We start from the raw sequence: 24,374 nt of genomic DNA, 5'->3' as shown, positions 1-24,374 counted from the left end.
GCTCTCTATTGGGGACGCCTGGAAGGGGCGGCGGCCGCGGTACCGATATTGCGGGCGGCGCGGCCACACCGCGCACCCGTCACTGCCGCCGCCATGTGGAGAGCGCTGGCCGCCCCGGCGCGGGCCCTGCTGCGCACCCCGCCGGCCCGACGGGCTGCCAGCCTGGCCGTGTCCCCCACCGCCGGGCTGGCGGACGAACGGGTAGAGACGCGGGTGGCGGGGCTGAGCCCGGGGCAGCCGGTGACCCTGCGGGCGGTGGCGGCCGATGAGCGCGGCTGCCTCTTCCAGTCGTGCGCGCACTACTGGGCGGACAGTCGCGGGGAGCTGCACCTGGGTACGGATGCCTCCCACGGCGGGGACTACACCGGCGTGGAGCCCATGGGGCTCTTTTGGAGCCTGGCCCCCGCCGGCATGGAGAGGCCGTACCAGCGGCTCGTTCCCCGCAACACCAGCGCCCCGATGAAGGTGGAGGTGTTGGTCCACCAGGGCCACAGCCTGCCCGGCTCCATGCCCGGGCCCGTGATGGCCAAGGCCGAGGTGCAGAGGTTGTTCACGGCCCCCGGCGTGCGGAGGATCCGGCTGAAGGAAGGAGTCGTAAGGGGCTCTCTTTTCCTGCCGCCGGGTGAGTGCCCCGGCCCGAGACCTTCACCCCGAGGCCGGCGGGACCCCCCGCCTTCTCGGACCAGAGCAAAGAAAATCTTGTAAAATAAACCCTTGCATGGGCTGTCACCCGGGGAATCCGCATTCCCCAACAGCCGAACGCTGCCCTGCAGACATGTGGCCCTGAGCTCTTAAGAAGATATCCCAAGTACTTGTCGCGACAGGGCCCGGCTTGCGCGTGGCCGCCCCGCCTGCTCCTTCTCGGCGGCACCGAGTAGGGCGGGCGCGGGGAGGCGGCTCTTGCGGGACGGGCCGGAGCTAAAGGGGAGCAGGGGATGTAGAGTTTACTTCGTTGCTGTGCTCGGCCTGTGGTTTTTCAGTAGGTTTTTTGTTTGCTCTGGAGTACCAGAATCTACCATCCAGAAAAGCTGATGTGCTTCATTGTGTGAGCCTGTGCTGAATGTCCCAAGGATTTTACCCTAAGTAGGACTGAATTTAAAAGGTATTTTTCTTCCCTTTGAAACACAAGCCAGGAAGCAGAGCAGCAGATGAAATTCTAAAAAATATATGTATCTCATCTCTGTTCCTACAGAGTTACTACAGTTAGTAGTTAGGTTACTTTTGTGGTATAAAACCAAAATGGATTTATGAGCAAGTTCTGCCTGTTCTGCTTATGAGATGGTTGTGCTTTATGAGTTGTGATATTCTGATGGTCTGTGAGTGGTGCTGGAAAATGAAACCTTACACAGGTGATTGTGTTTGTACACTTGAGCTATGAGTTAAACTTCTTGTAGTTCCCCAAGTGTTGTGGGTGCTGGAACTGCCCTCCACATTACCTCTAATTTAAAACTACTTGGTTCAGCAACTCCTGTAAGTATCACTACAGTTATTAAGTATTTAAGTATTTTCATTCCAAACCAATGATTTTTTTAATCCATTTAGATACGGATCCAAAGTCCACTGAGGAAAAAAACAACAGGGATTGAACTTTGAATTTCAGATGTTTAGTCAGCATGCTGGATTTTCCATCTCTGAGACATTGTTTTGATCTATCCTGCCTTAGAGGATGAGTTTGATTTCTGCTGAGCTCAGTGGGAATCCAGACATCTGCAAGATGAAACTGCGATTTCCCCTTTAGAAACTCTGGCATTGTAACAGTGTTGAAAAGTCTGGAATCATTGCTTAAATGATATTGCCATCCCTCATGATGGAGGATCCAGTTACAGCATTATGACCATACCCTTCTTGCTCCAGGGACAAAAAAAAGTTAGTATTTTAAAGATAGGAATCTTAAATGTGAACCATTCTTATTAAAAGTGAGAGGACGAGTGGGCTTATGATGTAATTTTAATATGAAAGCGATTTCTCAATTCAGGAATAAGAGTTACAGATGTGGAGGTTTGTTTGTTTTTAAATGTTGGTAAAGTTGTCTAGCCCATTTTATCCTGCTTTTTAGTGATCTCTGCAGGACCCATATACTTGGGCATGTGTAGGCACTCAGAGAAGCAGTCCAGGATCCTTGTGCAAGTTAAAGGGTGTCTTCATGAGAGAGAAACACATTCATCTATGACTATGTTCTGATTACATGCTCTTGCTAGAAAGCTTTCCAGGTAGGAGTGATGATTAAATACGTATTTTCTTGCCATATAGGCTGGTTGCTGCTAACTAAAGGTTACTGCTGACCATAGCATTATAATAAATTTATCCCAACTTGTTTTCTCTCAAGTAGATTATTGAACTTCAATAAAAAAAAATATCAGAACTGAACGAGTAAGAACCCAAAAGCATGTTTCAGTCCTTTTCTGACTTCTTAATGCTTTAATCTGGGAGGTTTCCACCATTTAGCATGTCTAGGAAGGACATGCTAAAAAGAAAAGGAAGAAAACTTCATTTTCTCAAGTGTGTTGGAATGCCAAAGACCGTTTCTTTAGCACATACAAGTAGTGCCAGAGAACACACTCTTGCAACAAGCGTTGCCAGGGAAAAAAAAAAAGAAAAAAATAAGCTTGCTTGGGGTCTTTAAAGCTCCATTAAGTAGCATCTTTAGCCTTTTAACCTAAGATCTCCTGGCTTGGCATACAATTATTTTACAACATGACCTTGGCTGCAAAAGCACAGCTGTTTAAAATTGTGGTTCTGATTATTTGTGTAGTTTGATGGGACAGACTGTGCACATGTATGTGCATGTTTATCTGTACATCATCCTGCACACACAGCCACACCCACAGCTCTCAGTTTGGCCTTCTGTCTTGTCATGTCTGCAGGAGCAACTCTCCTGCCAAGGTTCATAATGCTGAGCTTTAGAGAGAGCTTGTAAGTCCAGTTGATTTTAACAATGGGTTATCTTTGTTGGGCTTTGCTCAATGCAGTTTATTTCAGAGTTTATGTAAGTTTTGTAGAATTTACTTGAAGGGCTCAGTGGTCTTGCCTCATTACTCATGAGCTTGCACTTTGCTAATTAAGAAGTGACTTTGTGGGAAAATAGCTGACTTGGTGTATGATTGGTCTGAGGGCAGGAGGTTAAGACCATGGAAAAATACATTTAGAACTGTTGTTATTTTTTGTTGTGTTTTTTTGTTTGTTTGTTTGGGGGTTTTTGTTGGTTGATTTTTTTTTGTTTGTTTGTTTTTTGTTTTAAAAAGTGAAACCTATAACTTCATATATTTTTACAGGAATGTAAGCACTTGGACCTATTCTTAGTTTGAAATAGCTGGAGAGGGACATAGCACTGGTTCTTTTAAATCTCCGCTGTGCGAATGGAAAAATAATGACTATTAATAGCTAATGACTTACGTGACTATTAATAGCAAATGTCTTAAGCATTTTGTTGTTTACTCTTCACCAGATAGTTTTTTGTGTCCTGTTTGATAACTTTTCCTCTGTAACTCTTCTCTTTAATATAGGGGATGGTCCCTTTCCAGGAGTGATTGACATGTATGGTGATGAAGGAGGCTTGATTGAATTTAGATCCAGTCTCCTGGCTACCCATGGTTTTGCTGCTCTTTCTCTGCCATATTTTGACTTTGAAGATCTTCCTAGGATCTTGAAAGACTTAAAACTTGAGTACTTTGAGGAGGCAGCAAGGTTCCTACAGCGTCACCCAAAGGTGAGTGCAGTGGGAAATCTCTTGGGACTAGGGAGGATTTAGCAGTTATGCCTAAGTGGTGGTGATGGTGGTGATTTTTTTTTTATATTTGAGTATCAGTTTCTGCTGGGCAAGCTTAGGCCCAGTTGTGGCTTACGCATATGATTGGGGAGAGTGAATTTCTTCCAGCTCAAAGTATCTGTTAAATTCATGCTGGAGCTAGAAGATTGCTGATCAGTAGGATAGTGAATGCTGGAATATCCTCCAAACAGGACCAGTGGTGATAAAATGTTGGGCTTGTTTGGGTTTTTTTCTTACATGAAAGCAATTAGTTTTAAGAGAGGATGATATGACACTGCTCATAGTAGCTGAAAGAATGAATTTGATGATGTGGAATGTTGCTTTCAGTTTTACTTTCCAGGTTAGAAAAAGACAAAACAAATGCTACTTATCTAATCCTTCGAATGTAGTTTGTGAGGTTATTTTATTTTCCTGAGACTTGAATTTCCTATCACCTGTTTTAGGAAAATGAGAAAAAACTTGCATTAACATTTGTGGTAGGGACCGGGTAAGGACTGAGTGATGGTATGCCTTGTGCCTCTTGGCATTTTTTGTGGGGTTTGATCACTCTTGGTGTCTCTGAAAAATAAGACCATAAACAGAAGGAGGAGCGTGGGTCTAGCCTGTCACTTTGCAACAGGTTACATCAATAATTAACCTAACCTTTTTTTTAATAAAACAACTCCAAAGTCAATTAATGGCTAATCCCATTATAATGTATGCTTCCTTTATTCCTTTCTTTCTCTCTTCTCCACCCCCTATCTTATTTGAAGGTGAAAGGACCAGGAGTTGGAGTGATTGGGACTGGGAAAGGGGCGGAATTAGCACTCTCCATGATCACCTTCCTGCCAGAAGTAGTGGCTGCTGTCTCAATCTCTGGCTGTAGTTCAAACACAGTTGCAGACCTCCATTATGGTGAGACGACTCTGCCCGGGCTGCGTTTTGATATGGAGAAGGTCACTGTCTCTGAGTCTGGTGTATTTGATGTTTTTGAAGCTCTGGATGACCCAATGAATCCTGCTAATTCTTCTAGCGTGATCCCCATTGAAAAAGCAGAAGGTCACTTCCTCTTAGTGGTAGGGGAAGATGATCGGATGTGGAAGAGCTCCTTATATGCTGAGCTGGCAATCAGGCGTCTTCGCCAGCACGGGAAAGAGAACTTTGAGCTCCTGAGTTATCCAGGAGCGGGTCACCGAATTGATCCTCCTTCTACTCCATTTTGTCAGGTAGCTATGGATCGTGTTTTGGGGGTGCCTGTTCTGGGGGGTGGAGAGAGCAAAGCACATGCCCATGCACAGGAACACTCCTGGGGAAAGATTCAGGATTTTCTGCACTTGCATTTGGGATGAACACTTAAACACATACAAGCAGTTGCAGATCTGCAAGGACTGAACTTGAGCCACCAAAATGACTGGTGATGACTGGTGAATTGAAGGGATTGACTGAGACAAGCCTTGAAATATGAAAATGACTACTTAGTTACAAGCATAAATTTAAAAAGAAAGGGATTTATTTGGAGCAGTCTAAGTTAATTTAACTAGGTAAACAGAGGAGATGTGAAACAACAAGCAGGTTGCATTGTGATACAAATTTGACAGCTCAAAGAGGTCATGATATGAAGAAACAAGTACCTGAAGAGAGTAGTAGGTACTTCCTTGCTTGCAGTATTTACACCTCACAGAATGTTAACAGGCAGCCTGCACCCTCAGCAGTGCCAGAGAGGATCACACCTTGGCAATGATGGATGATAAACGTAGACATCCAAATAATGATGACTCTGACTTTGAGTCCTAAGCTACCTTACCCCAGAATTCTCATATTTACAGCCATAGACACTTCAGACATGTTTTCCATTTACACAAAGCTCAAGAAACCTACTAGAAATTTGAAGCTACTTGAAATGAGGCTCATATACCTAGCATTGTGGTCTTCTGGTGACAGTCTGTTTCTTTCCAAAAAGAACTATGTGCTGAATGGAAAAATGAAGAGTGCTTTTCCTTGTCACCCAAGAAGAATGGCACTGTCTTGTATTTGAGATGTACCTGTCTGTTCCTGTAATGTCTTGGATTGCTGTTTGACACTCAGGGTATTGAGATTCTGTTGGATAGGTTAGAGCATGTCTAAATACAACCATTAAGTTAGGGATTAATTACTTGTGGAATGCTTTAGTAGTGATGTCAACAGATGCTGACAGCTGTTCTTAGGGAGGAAGCAGAGTTGGGAGACAGAAAACCTAGCCTGTAGATTTAAACTGACTGTAAAAAGCTGTCACCTTATTATGGTGATTAACTCAGAATCATACCAAACTAACAATGCCCTCCAAAAAAAGCACCCAAAGCCAAATCTACGATAGCTTTTCCATGACTGCCCAAGATTATTTTTTTTAATCCAAATTAATTTTTGGCTAGTGCCTTTTTTTCCTTCACCATTCAGGTAGAAAGAAATTTCTTCCCAAATGAGTTGATCTCTCAAGAGGGTCTTGCTGAAATACTGCCAGTGCTGAAGGCCTTTTGAAGGAGGGCCTCTATCAACAAAATTTCTCCTTCCAAAGTAATTTTTGCCAGACCAGTTTGAGAGCTGCCTAGGAAGCTGAGAGCTGACTAGGAAGATAAAAATCTTTCATTAGTGTACTCAGTTTTGCTTTGCTCTCAGGGATCTCTCTCCAGTTAACTGTCATTATGCTGCTGCTCAGATTCAATAGCTTTCTGCAACTTTTATTATTCCTTATCATTTGATTAAAGTCACATGTTTTTCACACGCAATCAATGCCAACTGAACAATTTATTCATCCACTCTTTACAAGAGAAGCTCCATTCTGCGAACTCCACAAAAGATCTCTTCATGCCTGGTCTCTAAACTCCCTCACCAGCTGAATAGGCTTTTGTCAAGTCCTGTCTGGTGCCTGAACCTCTGCTAACACAAGCAGCTCCAGAAGTCCAGGACCAGAGCCTGCTGCAAGGTGCTCCTTGGTATCACCCATACCTGTCAGACTGCCTTTTTTTCCAAACTCATTTCAAGTAGCAACTGTAGGAGAAAGGGTTGTCTGTTGTGTGAAGGTTCTTGCCTCATCCTGTGTCTTGTCAGTAGCTGGAGCTGTTATCAATTGTGCAAGAGCAGCACCTCCCCTATTCCTGTTCTGTCACTCTCCCAGTGCCAATACCTGTGTCTCCACACTGCAGTCCTACCTCAGCATATGCACTGCAATGCAAGATTGCAATCTGGAGGTTCAGGAAGTAAATGTTAAGTTGTAAATTAAAAAAAAAAAACCAAAAAAACAACAAAACAGGTAGATTAAGAGGTCTCAGATTTAATTTCTAAAGCACAAGCTTTTAAAATAATTAAGTGTTAGATTTTGTCAGATACATGCAATTTGAAAGAGAAATAAAACACTTCCTTTATTAAAAAACAACCATGTGTAAGAATTTGATGTTAAGTATTTGTTTGGAAAAGTGAATGATACTTTGTTTTAAATGGAGGAAAAATTAAAAACAATGTAATTTTACTGCAAAGAGCCTTTTTGTCAATCAGGGTTTCCTGGACAAAATAATAGAAGGACCTGTTGAAAATCAGGCATTTTGTATATTTACTAGCATTTTGTATATTTACAATGCTACCTGGGGACCCAAGAGGCATTGCAGGCACTGCAGAATGTGTAGCTATTTCCTGAACTGTGTACTAAACTGAGTGGCTGATTATGGCCTTAGTTACAGCCACGTTATTTATATTGGTTTACATTTGTTAGGGTTTGAAGAGACCTCTGGAGACACCTAGTCCAATTCTCCTGCTAAGGCAGGGTCATCTAGAACAAGTTACACAGGAATGCACCCAGGTGGATTTGGACTGTCTCCAGAGGGAGACTCCATGGCCTCCTTGGGCAGCCTGTTCCAGGACTCTGCTGGAACAGTGTAAAGAGGTTCTTCTTCACCTTGAGGTGGAACTTCTCGTTTCAGCTTAAGGTCGTTTCTCCTTGTCCTGTCACTGGGCAGGACAAGGAGATGTGATCTTCTGAACCCTTGAAAAGAGTCTGGCACCGTCCTCTTGGCACCCACCTTTGAGAAATTTGTATCTATTGGTGAGCTCTCCTCTGCTGTGGACGAAACAGACCAAGGTCCCGCAGTCTCTCCTCACCAGAGAGAGACTCCAGAGCTCGCATCAATCATCTTTGTGGCTCTCCACTGGCCCCTCTCCAGTAGCTGCTCTTGTACTCAGGAGCCCGGAACCCGCCACAGTAATTCTTCGCCAGGCCAAAAGCCCATCCCATTCCATCAGGGCGAGTGCTCGGGGGCTGGATGAGCTGCACCGGCCACAGCTGGGGGCCCTCGCAGCTGCCCCTGGGGCTCCCCAGCGTCCCGGCCGGGCCGTGAGCCCCGCGCCGGACCAGGCCCCGGCCAGCGCCGCCCGTCCCACAAGGCGCCGCGGGCCGCTACGCGAGTTCCGGGCGGGGCGTTCCCCGCGCCCGTAGCAACCGGAGCGTTCGCGGTATCCACGGCACCATGGTGAGTCCTGCGGCCGGGGCGGCGGCGGGGCCCGGCGGCGGGGGTCGGAGCGGAGCCCTCCGGGGCCGGGCCCTGCCGAGCAGCCCGGGCTCGGCGAGAGCCGTCCGGGAGGCAGCGGGGGGCTCGGGGCGGCGGCTGAGGCGGGGGCCGGTGGCCTGCTGCTGTCCCTTGGGAAAGGGGGATTTCGGGGAGAAGCGAGGAAAGAGGGAACTCCCAAACCTCCGCTAGTACGTGGTTTTAAGGCGGCGGTATCGGTGATCACTGCAGCGATTAGCTTGGTATCTGTTGCTGTGGAATTCCGATTTCATAAATTTTAAATAGAAATAAATGTCTGCCAATAAAGGCGAAATGTTGCTGTTTTGCTTTTTCCTGGGGGTCTAAATTTTGTAGATTCTATGTGTCCAACTGCTGTGTTTTTTGGGGGGGAATTCATCTTTTGTTACAACTATTACTAGTACAGGTGTGGTTATTTTTCCCCTTCAGAGATTCTGTTTCTTGTTTCTGCCATGTTGATGGTGACTCTTCAGGGTGCCCACTGATCACTTGGCATTTTGACTATTTTAAAATAAAGTATTATGACTTTCTTTAGTCTAAATACCTGTAGAAAATTGTTCAATAAGCAGAAGAACCTGCAGAGTAGAAGAAGTAGAAGAAGTAGCAGAAGTAGAAGAACCCTGCAGATAAGCTTCTTGGAGGAAGTTTCCCTTGAGTAACCTCCTGTGGCAGAAGATACTCTGATTTACCTACAGAAATTTCAAGTGCATCTCAAAGAAAATGAAATCCCTGAATATGTGCTCTCCAGATAACCTGCTGTGCTGATATCCATGTTTTCATCAAATCAACAGAGATAAGTGTACAGAGGTCAGGGAAGAAGCTGGTCCTTGTGCTCACATGGATCAGTAGCTTTAAAGTCCAAACTGTTTTTAGGCATGACTTCGAAACAGCAGCAGCCACTGATCTTATAAATGCATTTCTGCCTTCAACATGAGTGACTGAGATCATGTACCCAAATGCTGTGGTGACTGGCTGCCATAATTATGAAAAGGGCAATGAAGTTTCTGCCCAAAAATCCCCAATTAACTGGAAGCCAGCTGTTTTTGCCTCCACACTGGTAGCTGTTAATTGGCTTGAATGAGGCTGTTGTAGTGGGAGCTTAGGGATGTGATCTTCTGAACCAGAGGAGATCATGCAGATGTTCATCTCTGGCAGACATTGGGGAGCTACTGCTGGGGCTCAAGTTTGCAGGTCATCTCCAATAGGACTTAGAGCTAGCTACCACTTGGTATGGAGCAGATTGAAATGAGTGCCTGTCATTTCTGCCTGGGCAGAAAGAGCTGGAACATCTGAGGATGTCTAAATGGAGGTGCATGTTGTTGTTTGAGATGCATGCTCAGGCTCCCTGGTGTTGCTCTTAGGCTGTTGCTGGGTGTTCAGTGGCTGTGGCCTTTTCTTGTATAAAGCTGCCTCAGCGATTGCCTTTTATTGCTGGGACCAGAATTTCCTGTGGTCCAGAGTAAAGTACCCAACACTAAAGCTCTGTGACTGAGGTGGCTGCCTGTAAGATTTTTGGGGGAAGTTAGTTTGTTGTTTTTAACTTCTGCAGTGTGGGGGGTTACATATTTGATTACCTGAAAGGCTGCTTTTATCCACACCCTGCTACACTTAGGAGCAACAGAGATGCCAAAACTAGAGTCTTCCTGTATTTGTAGAAAGAAGGCTGTTGATCACTGTTTGTAAAAGATTGATCTCTGAAACCTTTTTAATCGAAGACATCTTGGATTATGTTTAATGTTTAGAGAAGCATTAGGCATGTTGTTTATATACTGCTGTTTTGGATATCTTTGTGTGGTTTCACTGAGACTCTGATGTGAGGTGGAAAAGTAAGAGTTAGTGACAACAGAAAGTTGGTCAGTGGGTCAGTCCTTAAAAAGCAGCTCTCAGATTTTTCCAAACTGAATAATAACACCACATACATGTTTTCACATCACATGGTGTAACTCAATATGAAACCATTGGAAAGAAACCCCAAATATATATAATCCAGACTGCTCTTGAGTTTTGGCAAGCTGTACCTTATTTTCTTCAGTGAATTTTAGGAGGCTGTATAATTTTCTGGTCACAGACTTGCTTTCAGGCAGGAAGCTGCTAATGCACAATAGGAAGTGTGAGGGTTTAAGAGCATTAGACCACAATTTTCATTGCAGTAACTTCTTATGCCTTTAAGTTGAATTTCACCATAAAAGCTAATAAGCAGTGTGCCATGGGACAGAGAGTAAGATCAGGAAGATAATGTCCTGACATTAAGCTCATTGTTTGCTTCTGAAAATGCAGCAAAGTACCCCAGAAAACAAAATTACAGGACACTGGGGGGTTCCAACTTCTTTGACTTGGCTGACCCAAGATAATACAGGAAAGTGGTGGAAGGGGGGCAAACAAGCAGGATAGGGAGAGGGAAGGAAAAGAAAAGATTTGCAGTGAACAAGCCACTTAAAAAATTCAACGAATGTTCACTTAAGTTTGTTTCACTTTTAGGCAAAAGCAACGACCATCAAAGAAGCTCTAGCCAGATGGGTAAGAACTAGAAGAGTGTCTAGCGGTGTGAGGTTTGACTGTATTCAGCTAATTTTGTTTGTCAAACATTGTAAGAAATATGTTTGCATGAAATATATGCTTTAAGAAGTTTCACAAAGTAAAATGATGATTCCTGTTGTTGTTGTTGTTGTTGTTGTATAGCACATTCTGTTGGACTTTCTGTATGTTCCTGTTAAATTGATACAACCAGTAAAGATTAGTCTGTTTTGCCCTCCTGCCTTGTTCTGCTGCATATGCATGGGCCTGAAGTCACAAAAGAGATCCAAAGTTGGGGATGTGTTATGTTTTAATTATGCTCTGTTCACTTTAAAGAAAGTGGGACCTAGTGCAGTCTTTCCCACAGAATAAACAAGTATGAAATTCTCACTGTACTGAATTCAGTGAATCTTCTACATGTCTTTTGACATATAGTCCCTCATATTGTGCAAAACTTAACTCAGAATGAGTTTCTTGGGTTTTTTTCTTCTTAAATACTCTATTAATACAGAAGCTCATTTGATTTTGGCTGACCTGGTCTTCCAAAAAGCTATGTGTTGGCAAGGATGGGGATGTAATGCCAAATGATGATGTAGGATGCTCAAGGGTCAGGTTCACTGTCCAGTAAAACCAGTGAGAATCTTTCCCCAGTCTCTGAATTTTAGATGAAGGCACAGATGTGCTGTTTGGTGTTCATATGCTTTCCTGCTAATTCTGGCCAGCTGCTAGAGCAATGATTTATAAATGTTTTGGCCTCTGGAAGATCTGGATGTGATAGCGTGGGTAGGTACACTTGAAAGCCAGAAGCTCAAGGTACTAGCCTGTAATTGAAGATTACTTCCATTTTGAGTTTTATCATTGGTTCAGTACCTTCAGTATTTCAGGGGTTTTCCAGTTATGTTGGTATATCCCACAAACTTCACTGCTGCTCTCCTAGTAAGAACTAGAATGCAACAACTTGCAGACATAAGCATTAGTAGAGGTATGAACTGTGTATAAAAATAGTTTGCTTTTCCTCCCTCACTCTTTCTGCCCTCCAGACCTTCAGCTCCATGTTTCCTATTAACAGATTTATTCTTTGTTTTCTCTTCTGTCACATGTCTCTTAGACAGAATCAGCCTGTGTCAGTGAGTTTCCATTAACATTAAGCATAAAGTGCTGAATTTGCTTTCTGTTCAAGTTTTTAGGGGTGGGTCTAAATCTTCCTTTTACTCTTCCTAATCTGGATCCACGTGACTTGTACAATTGCATTTGGTGTTGTGTTGTATTCCAAATGTTTTTCTTCCCTTTGGTATAAGGGTTTACCTATGCCCTGCAGTCAGGGTGACATTAGTTAAATCAAAGCAACTTGAAATCAAAGCAGCTTCAACTTGGCAAACATGTAACCTGTTCTTACAAAAACATGTCTGTTCTACCTATATTTTCTCTGTGGCATATTGTGGCTGTGCAGCTGCTTCCAGAAGTACTTGGCAATCTGGATGGATTTTCTTCCTGAAGGTGCTCACTGCTGTGAGCTCACTGCTGGCCCAGTCTGTGTTGGAAGCTCTCTCCCTTTCATGTTTTTACAGAAAAATGTATTTTTATTTGTTGGTATGAGCTCATAGATTACAAACTGTTCTTAGAAAAGAAAATGGAAGTTTCACATTGATATAGTTACTTTGTTTGAACATGTATCCCCATATTCCAGCAAAACATCTGATGTGCTTATTTGCTAAATCATTCATTTTGAGTAAAAATACTGTTACACTGAATTTGGACAGAAACTGGAATATAAATAAGTGTGCAAGACAACATGATTTTTTAAAATTAAATTAAGTTTTCTGAAGTATTTTGGGTGCATAAGAGGAAAAATAATGTTATCAAAACCTGATGTTCTGCTGTGGGACACTGAAAGACTTAGGGGATGTGATTAATTTAATTACTAAGTAGCCATATAAACTGGGGCACACTCAGCTATCTCTCTTTTCAGTAGATGCATGAAATGGAGGAGAAAACAGGAGTCCTTGTTTTGAAAGTGCCAAGATTTCTCCTTTGTTAATGGACCTCCAGTCCTTGCACTGAACACTGAGTGAACTGAGAAAATGCTCCCTTTGTGCTGTCAGGGAGGCAGCTGTCAAAACTGCTGCTACTCTCTAAACAGATACTTGTTCCAAGCGTTTAGTCAATAATTGCCATCACTTCAGAATTTTAAAAGCTTTAATTGACGATATTTTTTAATAAACGTAAATGCCGAAGTTGTATCCATTTTTTCAAGACTCTGAATTATCAACCTAGGTTGTCAATAGGAAATCTGTCTTTTGCTGTATTCTCTTAAGTGTGACATCTTCCCCCACTCTTTTTTAATGGCTAATTAGATTTTTTTTTCAGATTCTTAATGCTGTGAATCTGTTGAAGTTCTCCCCCAAAACACACTCCCCTATATTCAGTTTGTGTTGTGAGCTGGGCATGAGTTCTGAGATTTCTGGGTGAAGTGAGAAGGAGACTTTTCTGTCAGAACTTTTAAATCTGCTTCTGCTATAGAATGGCCCTAGCTGAGGTTTCTGTTTGTCAGTCTCCATGGAAATATCTTAATCCAGAATTTTAGCCTTCAATCTATTCTCCATTCCTTGTGGCAGATGACTCCTTTACTAAATTGCTCAAGTGTTACACAACTTTTAAAACCCAACATATGTAATGTGTAAGTTATTTTGATACCTTGAAAATAAGCTAGCTTTACCCTTTTTATGCTACACTAGCAGGAATCCTGATAACAGTACTCAAAATGCTTTCACCTTCCCGTAGTATATGGGAATTCCTTCTATAGTATTCATTTTTAGAGTAATTATTTTAGTGTAGTAGTTTTTGGTAATTGTATGTAGCAGTGAGACTCTTCTTCACCTTCCCTTTTCTTTAGGAAGAGAAAAGTGGCCAGAAGGCTTCAGAGGCAAAGGAAGTGAAACTGTATGGGCAGATTCCTCCCGTGGAAAAGATGGATGGCGCCCTCTCTGCTCTAGTTAACTGCGAGTAAGTTCAATTAAAAACATGCTGGAAACGAAATAATCCTCTTCTCTTCCTTTCAGTTTTTTGTGCTGTCCACTGCAGATATGTGTTTACTGTGTTTAAGTGTGGCCTTCAAAGCAGCAACTTTCTCTTCTTTCTTTCTTAACTGAGCTTCTCTTTCTGCACACAATTGCCCTTTTTAATTCAAAGACCCCTGTAACTTAACTCAGAAGGTGTTAGGGTAGATTCTGCATTAATATTTGTCCCCAGAAAAATTATATACTGTTTATCAGTATATAATTGTAGATTTGTGTTTGGAGTCTATCAGCTAAACGGCATGTTTATGATCCACTCCAAAATTCATGGAAAAAAAGAGGCAATTTGAGCAGGACTTCCAGAAAGAGATTAGAATAATTTCAGAAATAAACATCCATGTACTTCATAAGGCTAGGCATCAAAAGATAATCCAGTATTTAATGTAAGTAACTCATGGTACTTTCCCAGAAACTAATAAAGCTTAATGGTTTGAGGATATTTTGAGTCTGTTACACATCCAGTTAGTTTACCGTCTAATGAGACAAGAACATATAATTATTTCTAATGCAGTGGTGTTGGGACATGGAACTCTTCCAGTGTAGTGATCCCTTATATATTGTGAATTGATTATTCTTTCTTTTAAAGGAAACTATCACTGTCTACAAACTGCATTGACAGAATCGCCAACTTGAACAACCTAAGTAAGTGACAAGCCAGCTGTCCATTGTGTTTGTTTTCTAGTTGCCTGGCTAGGAGATATGCCATCATTTGTTACAAGTGTCCAGCTTTATTTATACCTATTATTATCCCTTTTTATTCCCTCCTCATAGAACATTACAAGTGACCTTTAAAATGACCAGTCTTACTGGAGAATGCATGCTGAGCAGCAGTGGTGTATTGCAGCAGGTATCCTTGCACTAGCCTTGACAGTTGTCTCACAGTGCAACAATCAAAAAATTCCATTCAGTAAGCACTTCAGTACCTTCCCATGAGCCTTGCTGTGCTATTCAACACCTAATCAGTTCTAGAGTGATGTCATGACCATTTTCCATGCTCCTGATGGAGACAGTCTGCAGTTCAACAACTCTGCAAATGCATTATTGGTTGCAGTGAGGTTGGAGTGTTGTAGACCTGGATGGAGAAAATGTCATTTCACTTTGCAGAGGATTGGGTATACTTGGTTTCATTTTGTTCATACTTTATAAATGGATGTGCCACCTGTCTAGAAGTAGAGTTTTTCTTTCTTGGACACCTGTCTTTGAAACTCTTGGGTTACTGACTTTGGAACAGAAGTCTTAATGGTCTGTCTTCAAGATTTTGACTGTGGCATGAGGCTGGCAAAGAGGTGCAGGTTTTGAAGTGGAGCTTTCAGGCTTTTCTGTTCCTATTAAAATGCCAGCTGGATAGATAAGGAACCTGGAATCTCATCCTTTCCAACTGCACACCAAGAGATCTGCCAAAGAACTTGATAAACTTATTTCTTTGCATAATAAGCTCAGACTTCAAAAGATTTGGAAATACTAGTCAGGGAAACATATTCCAATAGTTTTTCCAAATAACTGTTCTTTAATACTTTAATTGTGTAACTATCATGAGAAAAAATAATTAGGCAATTATACATAGAAGTGAAACCAATGAATTTTTTTAGTGGTATAAAACATTAAAAGCTGTTAAAGCATCTTAAATATTTATATTAATGTAGATTCAAAACATCCAGCCTATATCAAGTATTTGATGCTAAAGCCAGACAAACTAGAACTAGGTTGAATGTCTCTCACCAGGCATCTGTAAGGCAGCTTTATATGCTGCCTGTAGTATAGAAACCAAATCTGCTGCCTTAAAATAAGATCAGCACCACTTTTGCCTGGAGAAGAAGGGATATGAATTATGTAAGATCAAAAGAAGCAAGTCAGCAGTTAGAGCTCAGGTGCAAGGTGAAATAATGATTTTTGTTCAGCATTTATCAAAACTGAATTTCAAGTAGGTAACCTATACATGAGCAGCTTTGTATTCATGAGTGTGTTTCTGAGCTTTCCCCTGCATCAATTCCTGCTGATCTGTTTAGGTCAGGAGGGTTTGTTTCTGTTAGGTTATTCTTTCTTAAGGTAGCCTGTTCAGAGTGCAGTTTGTAAGCAGAATATGGCATTTTACCTGACTTACAGCACCTTCTTATTTTAAAGAAACCCCATTTATTAATGAGGTTTTTTTTTATTTATTGCAGAAAATTTGAGGATTCTGTCTTTGGGAAGAAATAACATAAAGAACTTGAATGGATTGGTATGTGCTTTTTAGTATCAATACTTCACTAACAAAATAGAATATGGGGTAATTTCCCTGTGTCCATACAAGTTTTGCTGAATTCAATAAAATTAAGTGAATAAAAGGTTAGGCACTAACCTTTTATATTCTCCTTCTGCTATCATCTCTTCACATTCTTACACATTGCTTCTGAATTTTCAGATAGTTGTTCACTTTTTTTGGTTCAAATTCTCTTAATGTTTGGAAATTTTTCTACCTTAATTTACTACACTGGAAAATTTTAGGAAGAGAGATTTTATTGTCTTTAATAAAAATAATCAGAAATTCTATTTGAAAATTGCTGTCTATCTGTAAAGCCATTTAAATTCTGCTGCCTTTACATGAATATAATTCCTGCAGACTTTTTGCATGCAGAATTTTCTACCTGAAGATACTTACGCTGTGCTTCTTTAATACAAATATTGGCAGTCCTGTAAAAACACACTTCCTTAGAGTCAGTCCCTTTTATGTTAACCGGCACCTGATATGATATGGCTTTAGAGTTGATGGTGGCAGGACTGAGTCTACCTAGTAGGGGAAAATTAGTTGAGGGAAAAAATTGGATCAATTTTGTTACATTTTAATTCGGGCCAGAAGAATACTTTTTTCAATCAGTATTTTTTAAATGATTATATAAATTCTTTCTCAAGAGATACTGTTTCGCCTCAAAGCTGTTCTCACCTTCAGAGATACCATCTCTCTTAAGTGTGAAAGGCAGAGTTAATGTGTAATGACTGACTTTAAAAAACCTCTCTTTTGAGAGAATTAGGAATGTGATTTCTGGCCAGCAGATACAAACATACAAGAATATACCAGAATGAATAATGCTCTCACACTGTGTAACATCCTTTCCAAAGCAGTTGTTGAAGTTGTTGAATTGCATTCTCTTCACATATGCCTGCAGTGCACAGGTAGGCAGATATGTCTCCTCTGCCCCTATGCCTTAAGAACTACTGCAGCCAGTTACATCTTGTTTTACTCTAATTTAGAGATTTCTGTCCTCCTTACATATATTTGCATATATAACTTTGCTTTTTAATTCCCATGAGCATTTGTCATGCCTAATAATTAGGGACCTGCTTAAAAGGAAATGAGGACCAATATACCTTAATATTTTCTCACATGATGTTACCTGTAGAAGGGGAAGAAAGAGTATGAATAATAAGGAGATGTACTTCTGCTTATCTGAGTAGTCCTGTCATTTTCCAGGAGGCAGTTGCTGAAACTTTAGAGGAGCTGTGGATCTCATACAACTTAATTGAGAAACTGAGGGGTATCCGTGTAATGAAGAAACTGAAGGTTCTTTATATGTCAAATAATTTGGTGAAAGACTGGGGTAAGCCATGCATCTCTACTCTGTAGAGACTTCTGTAGTGTGGTGAATGCCTGAGTTAAGTCACCAAATGAAAAATAGTGCTGTATCTCATGGAGCTTTGATTGTAACTGACAAGCCTGCAGACGTGCAAAATCCCTAAACATCCACTCATGCAAGAGAATAAAAATAGAATATTGAATTTAACTTCTAAGTCAAATTAAGTTCATGCTTTGAATCATCTTTCTCCAACCTCTCTTAAAGCACATCCCTGTTCTTTAACCTGACACCAGTTAGAATCCAAGCAGTCCTTCTCCTGTTGTATCCCATGCTCTTTGCACTGAGTGTGAAAGGAGTGTGTGGTGCAGATGTACTTTCCATGTTCCACAATCTGGTTGTTGTTTTCACCTTTGTGGTTGCAGCAGAGTTTGTGAGGCTGGCAGAGGTGCCAGTACTAGAGGAGCTGGTGTTTGTAGGCAATCCACTACAAGAGAAATTTGCCACTGATCAGAACAGTTGGATTGAAGAAGCAACTAAACGGGTACCCAAGCTGAAAAAGCTGGATGGTGAGTTTGGGGCAAGAGGCAATTGGGGTGAGTTAAAAGCTTAATATAATGACAACCACAGGGAAATTAAACATAACCTCAGAGACTTATTTGTGTGCCCATGAAATTAATGTTCCTCCCTCCTCTTCAGAGTTATTCAAAAGTAGTTACTGAGATCCTGGCCACAGTGTTTGATGGATTTTGGAGTGCTAAATCCAAGTGGTCTTGCAACTTACAGTTGGGCATTATTCTGTAGTTACCCAAGTAGTTTTATCAAATACCTAATAGGGAATGGAAAGATTTAGCATTAAATAAATTAACAAGGCCTTCATCTGCCAAGCTGAACTACAGTTTTCCCAACAAAAGAGGTGACATGAGATAATGGAGATAGACAGGAATATGCTCTTGTTTGCTTTTGATGCAGGGGCATATTTTCAAATCTGCATGCAAATTTCCTAAATGCCTGAATATCCCCCTCCATTACTGCAGTAAGCCTCAATTTGTGAACTGTCCTCTCCTATTTAAGATACTGCTATGAAAAGATATTCAACCGCTTAGTGACTAAAAATTAGATAATTTTGAAATCTCTTTTAAAATATGGTAATTCCTGTCAATGGAGATGTTAGCTGTTCACTGTTATCCCCTGTGTACTAAAGCAATGAAGGGGAGAGCAGGAGTGGTAACACTAAGATAGAGTCAGAATAACAGCTGGGAAGGGAAGGGAAGGGAAGGGAAGGGAAGGGAAGGGAAGGGAAGGGAAGGGAAGGGAAGGGAAGGGAAGGGAAGGGAAGGGAAGGGAAGGGAAGGGAAGGGAAGGGAAGGGAAGGGAAGGGAAGGGAAGGGAAGGGAAGGGAAGGGAAGGGAAGGGAAGGGAAGGGAAGGGTGGAGGCATGTCAACAAGAGGAGACAGCTTCACTACAGGGAGCAGTGGATGGGAAGCCTATTACCGGACTCTATCTAAAACCAGATTAACTGCAGTAAAAAAAATTATTAGAAAGTGGAAGTGTGATGAGAGAATTGCACTGCTAGGAAGGATGGCCTGCAGTGGTCCATTTGCTGTTGTAATAGGAAAAGTTTAGAAGGTAAAACAAAAAAAAGGAATGGGGATATATCTGTGGGCAAAAAGTGCCCTTGGTAGTATTACTAATCACACTAAAGCTTGGGCATATATGTCCTGGAAAAGGCAGCACAAAGTAGGGGCCCCACAAGAGAAGGGTATGTTGTTAGCAATTGAACTGACTTGGTGCCAAGTGGGGCTGATTTTTGCAGACCATACTTTAGTACCTTTTTGTTTCCTGTTACCCAAGAAGTTGGAAAAACATCCAACAGCGGAGGAGCTCATAAGTCGAAGGCTTTTCTAGTTAAGACCAGCTGAGCTATGCAGAAGTTCATGTTGGTTAGAAACAGGCAGGAAATACAACTCTTGACTCTTTCCAACAGGACAGATAAGATCATAATTCATAATTCAGGTAAGTTCATAATTTCAGGTAGATCATAATTAACTATGTCTTCCTCTTCTTCTTTTCCTATTTTTTTTTCTCCTAGGTACTTTAGTTGTTAAAGGAGAAGAGGAAGAAGGAGCGGAAGGAGCAGAAGGAGCAGAAGGAGCAGAAGGAGGAAACTGATGACACTTTCTTATTGGGTATTAAATTATTAAAATAACTCCAGATAGCTTTGCACATAAACTTTTATAAAAGTATTTGTTTTGAAGAAAATCTTTGGGCAGTTTTTAAAAGACCAGCTTATCTCCACAATCTCTCACCCAAAGAGTTAGTTACCAAAAATTGCTCACACTGGTTTTGTCAAGCTTATGACACCTTCTGTAGAGACTAGTGGAGCTGAGTTTACCTGCTGTTTGGCTAGCAAGAGATCTTTATTTAAATTAATACATAGCTATTTTTAATTCCTGATTAGTGGTGCTTGTTGATCACTCTTGGGTTATAAAAGAATTGCTTTAGCTTATTTGGTGCTGCTGGCCAACACTGAATTGGAAACTCTGAGGCCAGAAGAATAATGTTGTGGTTTAGAGACACCTGACGAGCTTTGTTGTGTTTAATTTTTTCATAGGACTTTCTCAATATTTTTAATATGTGAGTTTGCCTTTTCAATCCTTGAAGTGTTATGCCAAACAGGCCCAGTAGTTGCAGACATACGCACAAAATAGTTATTGGTCTGATGAGCATTTGTTCCTGGCCTTAAGTCTTGAAATGGGCTTCTCATATTGGAACTCAACTGCATTGCTTAGAAGGCCATGTATAACTTATATATTTATTTATTTTTAAGAGGCAATGGGAATTCATTGCATGGTTTCTGTAAGACTAAAATACCTGCTAACTTTGGGTTTTGTCTCTTACTAAGACATTACTTTTGAATAGGATGCCTATTAGCCTACAGCTGATTTCTGGCTTTGGATTGGGTCACTGGTGGACATAACCTTTCTTAGCTCTGGAATCTTCCTGTAACTAAGGAGGCTGATAGTAACAGAGAAACTAACAGCAAACAGAAGACCTGGGCTTGAGGACAGAAAATTTTGATTTGGGGATACTAAATTTTTGTGAAAGCACAGGTATAAGCAGTGAGAGAAAGTAGATGTAGTTAGTGGGGACAGTGAGATTGAGATGATGAGATGAGATGAGATGAGATGAGATGAGATGAGATGAGATGAGATGAGATGAGATGAGATGAGATGAGGGCATTGGTAAAAAAAGTATTGAAGAGGTACTGAATGTGCTATATTGCAGGGTAACCAGTTTTAGTAAAGCACCCATATGTGGCTATTTCTAGTGAAAAGCATTAAACAATGATGAAGACATACCTGATTGCACTGTGGGATGCCAAAAGTGCAGTTTTTCTTCTTCTCTTTGAAGAATAGATGGAGTCACCTGAGTAGATTTTTCTGCAGTTCCTTTTTGGTTTTTAAACAAGCTTTTCTTCTAATTTGTGGTACCATCTTTTTTTTTAAATTAAAGTGACAAGTATATCTGCTGGTTCCAGCCCAGACATGGAAGGGATGGGGTTAGAATAACACTTAGTTATTTTGTTCATGAAGGTGTGGCAAGAGTTGAAATCTTGGAAGCCAAGTTCAGAGATGTATGGTAGAACTGGCCCAGGCAACAATGGTACACATCTCAAGCTCCAGATATAATTGTAGTAGGCAATTCTCTAATCAGTTTCTAACTCATCACTGTGAAGTAAATGATTACAAGGCAATCACAGTTTAATTTCAATATATTGCTATTAAATCTGTGATTATTGGAGGAATTCTAAAGCATTCTGATTTAAGTTTGCATTTGCGGAAGAGTTTGATTTGGATCCATTACTAAAAGTAAGTCAAGAGCACAATGGCAAAAACTCTGGACATTCTTCACCCAGCACAAACTATTTCCAGGCAGCTGTTCTCTTTACCAGAAACTACTTTCTTAGTTAGCTAGTTCACTGGGTTTAGACAACTTCATTTTTGTTTGCTATTTCTTTAGAAGTATTCTCCTAGCTTTATTATGAGTAAAGGCAACATTGACCAAGAAGCACCATGGAGGAGCATGTACAGTCAGCAGTCATTCCACACATCTTTTGAAGCCAAGCCACTCTGTTCACTTGCAGCCACCCATTCTTGGCAAGGTGGAACTGTGTGTTTGGGCAGTACAGAACCCGTGGCACACTTAGGCCCTGCTGGCCCCGTCTGCTGGGGAGGCCTACAGGCGGATTGGCTGTGCCCTTGACCACTGTAGTCAAAGTGTGGCTCGTGTGAGCCAGAGCTTGACTGACTCAAAACTTGCCTTCTGAATCTTCCCAACAAGCAGAAATGCCAAATTCATCTCTGTATTTGGAGATATTTTCAGAATAGACTACATGGTGCTCTTCTCCTAGTGGTTGGCCACAAAGAAAAGTGGTTGAAGCTGTGGACCAGTCTCTCCCAGCACAGCTGCAAGTGGTGTGTATGGCTGGGCTAGCTCCACACGATTGTGACAGGAGGAAAAGGGAGTGACAAGCGCAGTCCAATGCCAAGTAATCCTGCTGGCTGATTCTTTAAATATGGCCTAAGCCTGTACATTTCTGAAGGTTACATTAGATACAGCAAATACTCTATACTTTGGCTATATTGGGGCATTCTGAGAGCAGAATAGAAACTTAGTGTTCTGACTATGTTGTAATGACTGAAGTGAAACATAGATCCATTGACAAGTGGTGAGGGATAAGAGCAGTTTCCTGGCTCTTGTAAGTGATCAATAGAGGCTACACCTACAGGGATCAGTCCAAAAGCATTGTAGGTGGTGGTAGAGCTGGGGGGATTGTGTGGCCCACTGGCATTGGTGCTTTCCACAGATGAAATGGCACAAATTCTCTAGCTCTTTTCTTTGAGGGCTGCATTATAAATACCAACAAAAAAGGGAAAAAAAAGGAGAAAAAAAATCATTATTGAAGGAAGGGAGCATCTAGTCTTAGAATATAATTTAAAACTCTTCTGATAAAAACTATGTGTCAGTCTCATTGAAACAATACAGTAAGAAAAGAATTGACTGTGGCTTTTGTTTATCAGGAGATACTTTGTCTCAAAGCTGGTAGCTTCACTTTATCTTGCTTTACCTAATGAGTCATGATTACTCTCAAGAACAAAACAACTTCCTTGAACTTTTTCTCCTCCAAAGTAGTTTCCCTAAATTTTTAAATATGCACTTTAAAATTAGGCACTGGATGCAATGGAAGACATAGAGAGGTGGTAGAACTAAAACAGCTGGTTTGTATATTGGTGGTGCTACACGATGTTATGTACAAGGTGGCAGTGACACCTTGGCCTGTGCGCCCACAGGGACATTAGAGTGAGATGCTGGAAGGTCTGGCTTTCATTTGTGCATTCTGCTGTTCCCTATCACACCACATCCAGTGAAGCAGTAAGTACACTATTATTCATGAATGAAAAGGGCACCTATATAAAATGTGCAAGCCATGTGGAATTCTGCTTTTCCCAGTGAAGTTACAGAGGACTAGCATCCACTTTATTCCTTAGAGAAATATCCTAAAATTAAATTAGTGGTAGGAACTAGTTAGGTTTTTTTGCTTGCTTGTTGGCACACTCACCTGTCTTCAAAGAGCTGATTGATGTATGCAGTGATTATTGAGAACTGATGGAAAAATAAGAGACCTGAGAACCAGCAGATGACTCAGGTTACACTAGAAGTAGGCTCATCTAGAAAAATTTCCAAGTAAGAGAGCACTTTTAACATCCTCTTTGGCAATCTTTTTTATACAGTAATTTTGTAGCATGAAAAGCTGTTAAATTTGCTGTGTTTAAATTATTTAGGCCTATATTTATAAATGTTATTCTGTGAAACTTGTTCAAAAATAATATAACCTTATTTTATACAAATGTCTTTGGCTGATGTGTAATGAAATAGTTCAGCTTGTGAAGAGTATTTGGAAACTAAATTTTGTTCTCATTAAACTTTCCTGGCTGCTCAGGAAGCAATGTATTTAGAGTATGATAGCATGTAAATGCTGTTCCTTATTGCCTCTATATTTTAGAATAGAAAATAACTTAAGCCTTTAAAAATGCTGATATATTGTGATTGTTGTATTCTGATACATAAATATTTTTCAATCTTTTAAGACATTGGTTGTCAGAATTTGTTCTTAGGTCCTAAGAGAAAAGTCTACTACTGGTATATGTGGAAAAATATCCAGGTAAGTAGAGAAGTGGTTGGTCTTTCTTCAGCACAAAATTACTAATTCATTTTGAATTTAAATTCTATTAACAGTAATATACAACCAGTTCCATTAAACCCAGACAGGGGAAGACTAACTGATTCAAAGGCTTCTCTAATAGAAACTTCAGCCTTCAGTAGACCATGTCACTGAAATGTAATTTCAAAACTCTGATATAAAGAAAACTCTTCCTACCCCACAGTCCACAGCAGTTAGTCTCAATAATGACAAGAGCAGCATCCTACAGTGGTGGTTGTAATGCTGTTTAGAAAGCATATAGGGAGTTACTACAGAACTCCTCACAGTACCACTAACTCAAAGCTTACTAGTCACTAAAATGCTTCATAAGGTTTCTTTCAGTAGCTGAAATAACTTCCAGAAGCTTGGGCTTAGATCCAGCAGTTAAAAAAAGATAGAACCCAAATTGCTCAAAATGTGTGGGTTTTTTTGATCGGCCAAGGTTTGTTTGCACAGCCTCAGATTTAGTGAAAGTACTAAACTTCAGCACTTTTGTCAGCTGGCTCTGACAGGGATGCAAATGCATGACTTAAAGCCTTTAAGTCCTGGTCTGTAATCTCAAGTGAAGGCTTCAGTGTTCCCTGTCTCTTCACATACCAAGCAAAATACTTTTTTCTCCAAATGCTATTGCCGATCCAACTACCACAGGCACAGGAATAAACTAAAGCAAGGACTTC

The 24,374-nt window shown here is 41.1% G+C and overlaps 1 protein-coding gene across 2 annotated transcripts; it reads left to right on the top strand.

Moving 5' to 3' along the window:
* Positions 1 to 93: 93 nt before the first annotated feature.
* Positions 94 to 24,113, top strand: LOC115904452 (dynein light chain 1, axonemal-like). Of its 2 annotated transcripts, XM_030949863.1 has the most exons (10): positions 94 to 622; positions 3,504 to 3,706; positions 4,519 to 4,971; positions 10,774 to 10,812; positions 13,703 to 13,812; positions 14,470 to 14,525; positions 16,046 to 16,101; positions 17,332 to 17,458; positions 17,857 to 18,000; positions 19,525 to 24,113. In XM_030949863.1, exons 1-10 carry the CDS (start codon positions 94 to 96, stop codon positions 19,602 to 19,604), a joined length of 1,797 nt encoding a protein of 598 aa, XP_030805723.1. In that variant the 3' UTR covers positions 19,605 to 24,113. The 2 variants fall into 2 exon arrangements, with proteins under 2 accessions (XP_030805723.1, XP_030805724.1); XM_030949864.1 differs by lacking the exons at positions 94 to 622; positions 3,504 to 3,706; positions 4,519 to 4,971 and adding an exon at positions 8,144 to 8,241.
* Positions 24,114 to 24,374: the final 261 nt, after the last annotated feature.

This window comes from Camarhynchus parvulus, chromosome 5 (assembly GCF_901933205.1).
Source record: "Camarhynchus parvulus chromosome 5, STF_HiC, whole genome shotgun sequence".
Taxonomy (NCBI): domain Eukaryota; kingdom Metazoa; phylum Chordata; class Aves; order Passeriformes; family Thraupidae; genus Camarhynchus; species Camarhynchus parvulus.
Note: the sequence above shows the minus strand (reverse complement) of the source record. Positions and strands in the feature narration are given on the sequence as shown.